General features: G+C 43.0%; 1 protein-coding gene across 1 annotated transcript; it reads left to right on the top strand.

The window, feature by feature from the left end:
• Positions 1 to 977: 977 nt before the first annotated feature.
• On the top strand, positions 978 to 6,588 carry LOC136554280 (calcium homeostasis modulator protein 6-like). The gene is made up of 3 exons (XM_066546127.1): positions 978 to 1,062; positions 3,775 to 4,345; positions 6,172 to 6,588. Exons 2-3 carry the CDS (start codon positions 3,812 to 3,814, stop codon positions 6,586 to 6,588), a joined length of 951 nt encoding a protein of 316 aa, XP_066402224.1. The 5' UTR covers positions 978 to 1,062; positions 3,775 to 3,811.
• The last annotated feature ends 336 nt before the right edge of the window (positions 6,589 to 6,924 follow it).

The following is a 6,924-nucleotide window of genomic DNA, read 5'->3' as shown; positions in this document are numbered from 1 at the left end:
AAAAGGAGGTAGAAATTTGTGGGAACATAAAAAAGGGATAATAGGCCAATGGAAAGGCAAAGAGGAAAGTGGGAGGGGGGCAGGGAGGCCACAGGAATTGGGGAAGGATATTAGAAGAAGTGGGACTTATCAGACTGGAAGGTTCTTTCATTATGGAGGTGAACTCTCGGATGGAAGATGGCTCATCGGTGTTCTGTCCTCTTTCAGATTTTAGGCTGTTGCTGGGGCTTGGTTGTTGGTTTTGTGTTTTATTTCTTTGGTGGGAGTGTGGAGGACTTCTATGACATGGGTAATATTTTGCAGGTTTGCAGTTTGGTGCATGTTTATTACCTTGCACTGGAACTCTACCAGGTCCTGTCACATCAGCTGCTTGGGGGCCTTCGCTTCCTTGTATTATATTAAATTCCACAATTTTTCCATCTCCTAGACTGTGGAGGTGTTTCTCGGGGTTATTCTTTTTTATAACAGCCTGATGAACAAACACATCTTCTTTGTTATCATTCTGGGTTATGAAGCCATATTTGTTTTTTACATTGAACCATTTCACTGTCCCCAAAATGTTCATGGCAAGGACTTTTTTACCTTTGCCAGTGGGTTTGTGTTTGTGTTGCTGGATGTGTTGTTTGTGCTGAGGTTGGTGCGCTGCTGTGTGGGGTTCGTCCTGCTCCCGGTGCTGGCGGTCGCACTGAGACCTGGCTTTTTCTCGGGGGTCTCTCTCTGCTGAAGTCCACGGGCGCTGCCGGCACGGTGCTTCCAGAGCAGCGGCGGTGGTGCAGGCTCCGCGGGCAGGCGGGGGGTGGCAGTTTCGCTGCCAGGACTGCGGCTCTGAGCCATCTCCCGGCACGGCTGCCCACCCACCAGTCTCGCTCGCCCGCCCTCGGCCCCGGTGCTGTGGGCTGCCGCGACCCAGGCTGGGCAGCGGGGATCGGCTGGCTCACCCTGACCATGCACGGCAGCAGCAGGATGGGATGGCCGTGTGTTTTCCATGGGGGCAGCTGTTTGGTGGGAGCAGGGACAGCCCTTGCCACACACGCTGTGTCCTGTGGTGCTATAGCAACCGAGGTAAACACGTCCGTTCTTTTGTTTATTGTCCCTTCCAGCACTGCAAGTGCACGTGGGGTTTCTTTCCCCTTCGTAGTACGAGACTGGTGCAGCTTTATATTGCCAGTCAGGGAGCGCTCCTCTGACCTGGGAGTGTGGAAGCTGTGGGAGGAGGCGTGGGGACTAGAGGGCAGAAGGGGGGACCCTGTGGCCCCTGCCATGCGGTCTCCACCATCCTGAGCACGTGAATGCAAGCATGCGGCTGCGGCCATGCAGTGACAGCAAACTTGGGCAGCAGGAGTACAGACAGAAGAGCTTGGAGAAGGGGTTTTCAGCTGAGGTTCACTATTTTTTTAACTGTTCCTCAAGATTTTGAATGTGTATCATTATCATATTCAAAAAAGGATAGAATTCTTTATGGAGTTTTCCTTCAGGTCTTAATTTTTCTCAAACTAGTTCTACAAAGTTATTGGTTAGGACTACATTCCACAAAATATAAGGAAAATGCTTAAATAACCAGTGTAAAAACCACTTTAACTCTTTCTCTGAAAAATTAAATGTTCTTGAAGAAAAGACCTTTTAAGCCGGATGTGAACTTTTTGTTTTGCGTGGGTGAGTGTTGTTTCCATCTTAATCTAGTCTCTTCTCAACACCTGAGAGTAAAAGGAGGAAGGAAGTAAAATTGCAAACTCATCACACTGGGGTAAGACAACAAAATTTTCGTGTTGGTTTAGCACAGACCTTTTCTAGGAGAGGAAGTCCCTGCTCAGGCACCATTTTTAGCAATCTGAATTACTGCTAGCATAGTCCAGGGTAAGGAAGCAAAAAGGACCTTTGCATAATATCCACAGATGTTTTATTCAGCCATGCGGTGAGATGTTCAGGTCCCAGCACCCACACACAGAGGATTTCGCTTTCTCTCCACAGGGGCGTGGAGGCTGACCCTGATCTCTGGGTTGTACAAAGATGAGGGCCAATCAGGGAATAAGGAAGGTGTGGCTCAAGAACATAGGAACAGACGTAGGAACAAAGGAAGGAGCCAATAGAGTCTAACAGCTTTTTGAGGGAAGCTTCTTGTGTCTCCCTAAACCAGGGAATGCCTCCCCAACATTTCCACACAGTATAGAATAAATGGTGTTCAAAGTGAAACCAAATCCTGTCTTCATATATACAGAGATAGACTCTGAGCTTGCTGAGGTTATCTCTCAAGGACTGAAGGGCTTTTTATTATAATGCATATCTTGTTAAAATATCAATTCATGGATGATAAAAAAAATTCTAGAAATTATTTCAAGGGAAGAGAAGACAAATGTCAGTATTCCCTTGTAGCAAACTGTGATTCAGTTGCATCTTCAATGCACTGGGAATCTGGTATACTTCCTATTTCCTCTCATGTGAAAAATGATACTTGAATCCTAGAGAATAGTTCAGGTGGCAACATGGATAAAGAAAGTATGCAAAGGTATATATCAGATGAGGAATGACTATATTAGGGTTTCCTCAGCCTGGGACAGAGAGGGCTATGATGAAGGTGTACAAGACCATGAGTTGATGGAGATGCCAAGGATCCATTCTTTTTTCTCTTTCCCTTCCAGATCCTGGAGACATCAAATGTCATTGATTAGAATGAAGGTTAAGCACACTTGCTGTACAGTATTTTGGATGTCAGAAAGTCTGCATGGGTTAAAACAAAAGGCATTAGATACAAAGAAAATCCCTGAAACCACACAGGGTGTGAGGACATTGTCAAACTTCTTTTTCCCGCCTCTGTGCTCCCCATTCAGCTATTGGCTGTAGCTGAGATGTGGCCAGACTAACCTTCAGTCTGATTAATTCTTCCTGGTTTTGCATCCTTTTTTGATTGCTATGTCATTGTATTACAAAGGCTCCTCCAGGCCAAGGCAAGCTTTTCATTTAGCAGCACATTTTCCTCTGCAGCAGCAGCAGCTCGGTACTGAGCATGGCGCATCTGCTGTGAGCCCAGAAGCCACGTGAACCAGTGCTGCCTGATCTGGAGCCTCTGGTCATCCTCTCTGCTGCCCAAAGAGCTGAAATGGGAACTGTGAATTTTCAAATTCCTGACCTCCAAAACACCCTTCTTTTTAAATTGGAGCTTGTCAGGCCTTGTCCAGCAAGACCTAAAGCCTCAGCAGTTTAAAGATTAAACAAACAACAACATCCAGCTGCCCTTCCCCTTAGCAAAGACAAACAAATCCATGATTTAATGTACTTTAAAGTAAAAAAAAAAAAAAAAGAGTTATATAATTTACAACATAACTACTTCAAAAAATTGATAGATTGATTATCTTGAAAAATTGACATGATTATAGTTGAATTTTCTTCCATAAGAGAACAAGCCATATTGTATAGCTAAAAAGAAGGCAGGATAAAAATCTTTATATGGTTCTGGGTCGTTTTTTTCACATTTTATTCACACTTTGAATCTGGTGCCTCACTGACAAGATGATGAGGTTTAAGCCATTGCTAGTTACAATGCTTGTGTGGACAAACACAAACTATTTTTATAGGAACAAATGTATAGGAAATTGTTTTGCTGTTGAAGTTGGAGTGGTTTTCCAGTGTGGTCTCTGCTTCACTTTAAACTGACTGTTATTTCCTCTATGAAGGGCTGCTTCTGTGCCTCACTGTATTACCACAACCAATAGAAACTGAAAGCTCTGTAAGCTGTGGGGGCTGCAGGAGACTTGTCTCTCTTTTTTCCTTTTCTGACAGAGATTTTGCTCTTCTCAAAGTAAGGAGAGGCAGAAAAATGGATAGGTTACAGAAGGCAGTGGATTTCTACATCCGCTACCAGACCACTCTGGGTTTCAGCATCGTGTCCCTTGTGACGGCTGCCAGCGAGCGCATCTTCTCATCTATGGTGTTCAAGTGTCCCTGCAACTCTGAGAACCTGGTGTATGGTTATTCCTTCCTCTTAGCACCTGCCTTCGTCCTCTTGCTGCTCGGCTACATGATGAATACCAGGACATGGCGCCTGTTTACAGGCATGTGCTCTCTGGAGAAGTATCCCCAATACTGTTCCTGGCGAACCTGGGCCCACGTCTGCCAGCTGTTAGTGCCAATGACAGCCAAAGCCTCGGTGGCCCCGCTCACCTGGATAGCGGTGGCCCTGCTCGGAGCCAACTTCTACGAGTGTGCAGCCAGCGGGAGCAACATGACAGCACACCTCTTCTGTAAAAATAACACAAATTACAGCCAAGAGCAGCTGTACAAAATGCCCTGTGATGAGGAGTTATCAGCAGCGATGTCAAGTGTATGCCTCAGCTTTCATGCACAGTCCCAGGTAAAGCCTCACTGCTCTTCTCCTCACCCTATGGGCTTCAACCCTGGCTGCTCAATGCATAGAAGTGCCTGCTGGGAACTGTAAACAGTCCTTCTCCCTCATGTTATATAATATCAGGTACCAAAAGCACACGGCTTGCCAATATTCGTTGGCAAAAAAGCTGCAACAGAAAAGAAATAGGTGTATTTTTACAATACTTTCTGGGTTTGCATGTCTGCATGCTAATGGTTTGGTACTGTCATTTACAAAACCTCATGTGCAGGAAACCACCCTAGAGAATGGGACTTTGCACAACAAGTTTTCTTCTCAATTAACTTAGACATGGTTTGAGTTCTTCTCCTTCTCTACTTTTATGTCTTTGAATACCTCAAACTTCTGCAGATAGGCATTAGTTGAGGGGAAGCTGAGATCATTAACACAGGGGGGAAGCTGATGTCCCCTTGCAAGAGAATGGTTGCAAGGGGACATCTGGAAAGAGAAACAAATAGGAACAGCTTGTTTGACTATAAACCTCAGTGCTTGAAACTCTTAATAATTTCACACTTGTATTCTAGAAGAATAGTTAAAATATATGTTTGTCTTGTTAAAGTTGCTTGTGCTGAAAGCAAATTGCATGATCAAAACAGTAACACTTGTGGATTTTGTTTGGTTTGTTGGCAGCACTGCAGTTTTGTTTCTATATTTGTGTGGATTTTGTCTTAACTCCAATAGGAAAACCCTGTTTTGCAACTTTTTCTCAGGAAAACATTAAGAGCTGGTTAAGGGAGTTAAGTTTATAAGAGTTCCTGTTTAGTACAAATGCCTATTAAAACAAAAATGTGTTTTTATTTGTTAACTACTTAGCATACTGCTTCTCTAAGAAAAAGGGGCAAACTCTATACCATTGATTTTAGATAGGATAAGAAAGGAGAAAAAACAAGGAAGCCTGACTGTTATTGACAGTGCAGTAGAATCTAAAAGAAACATCCAGTCAAACAAAAATAGGAAAAGTGTGAGTATATTTTTATTACTGACCACTATTTTTTATATCCAATCTACTTTCAACAAAATTAAGAACCAAAAAGAACACAAATTCCTTTTCATTTAGCACTCAATACTTTTTCATTTGAAGAAAAAGTCATCCTGGGGTAAAAGAGCATGTTGCAGGATCTCTGCCTAGAGCTTCTAGCTAAGTACCCCTGAGGAGACACCAGCAATTACTAGGACACTTGGTTTTGATGGGACCTCTGAGACTTGTCTAAGGGTGTTAAAATCAGATATAAAACAAGAATGAATTCCCATATTCAATAGTCATATCTGTGTCCTGACTACAACACATACAGGACACAACCTTTCCTCTGTGTTGTGCAAAAACTAGCTGTTTTTGCAGGCTCAGATATCAGGGAGAGTAACTACATTCCATGAGAACATAGCCAGCAGGAGCTCTAATTTGCAGCACAAAGCACATGGAGAGATTCTGCACCCTTTGTACCATAAATGTGACCACAACCTTTGTACCATAAATGTGACCACAACTGCAGAAACTGATGGTCAGTATCTTGCCTTACAACTTAAGAAAGCTGGATATAACTGAGTAAATAACTTCTGTCCATCTTCTCTTTTTTCGGTATTCATCCTTAATCTGACAAGATCAGCTGAGGGGTGCAGAAGATCTGTATGTCTGTCTGAATTGCATGCATGGGATCCCCTACTTTGGCAGCAAACAGACAGTTACATGCACTCCAGGATTCTTTGCTTACAGTTTTCTTATTTTTTCAGTGTTATGTTCTGTACTCCCACATATGGCCATGCAAAACCACCAATAACCTATATATCCTTTTTTCAAGCTGATAGGATGGTTCCTGATAGCCAGCATCATGACTGTGGCACTGATTTCAACGTGTGTCACCCACTGCTTCTCCCCTGTCAGCTACCTTCAGTTCAAGTTCTGGAAAATTTACTCAAGAAAAGAACATAAACTCTTTGAGATCAAAGCCAAAGAGCATGCAACCAAGCTAGCAGAAAGAAATACAAATTGCTTTTTTGAAGCCACTGACCCAGCACCATTTTGTACTCCCAGCAACAAAGACTGGCAGAAGGTTTCAGTCTCGTATACCTTTAATTCACAAGAGCAGTATTACAGCATGTTACACAAGTATGTGAACACCGACAGAGGCAACGACGCTGAATTCAAGGAAGAAGGTCGGGATCTCAATGTTTTTGAATTTGTGGATGAAGCCCAGGCAAGTGTTTCAGGGTTGTAATGAAACAAATCCTTTGCAATGCTGGCAGTCTTTTAGCCTACTGATATAAGAAGAGTCTTATTCTCTGCTCTTACTGAAATCTATGCAAGCTGAAAGGGAAAGCTAATAGTTGTAATCCTCAGTAGATTTACTTTTTGCTTAAGTACATTTAAAAGGCACTTTTCTTATGTTGTTGTCTATTAAGAAGAGTTGTATGTAAAATAATCAGCATCCACAAAGGTATCAGCACATATTATGTCAAATTATTACCGATACCTCAAAAGCAGTTGGCAGGTGGAGTGACAATACCAAATCTTATCAAAGAGACAAAGACAGGAATGGAAGATTTCATCAGAA

This window comes from Molothrus aeneus, chromosome 3 (genome assembly GCF_037042795.1).
Source record: "Molothrus aeneus isolate 106 chromosome 3, BPBGC_Maene_1.0, whole genome shotgun sequence".
Lineage (NCBI taxonomy): Eukaryota > Metazoa > Chordata > Aves > Passeriformes > Icteridae > Molothrus > Molothrus aeneus.
The sequence above is the reverse complement of the archived record's forward strand: the minus strand, read 5'-3'. Positions and strand labels throughout refer to the sequence as shown.

Bases quoted from the DNA above. Each gene is read 5' to 3' on its own strand.
- LOC136554280 (XM_066546127.1), top strand. From the start codon at position 3,812: ATGGATAGGTTACAGAAGGCAGTGGATTTCTACATCCGCTACCAGACC. The intron at 4,346-6,171 runs GTAAAGCCTCAC...CCTTTTTTCAAG, and splicing joins GCTTTCATGCACAGTCCCAG to CTGATAGGATGGTTCCTGAT.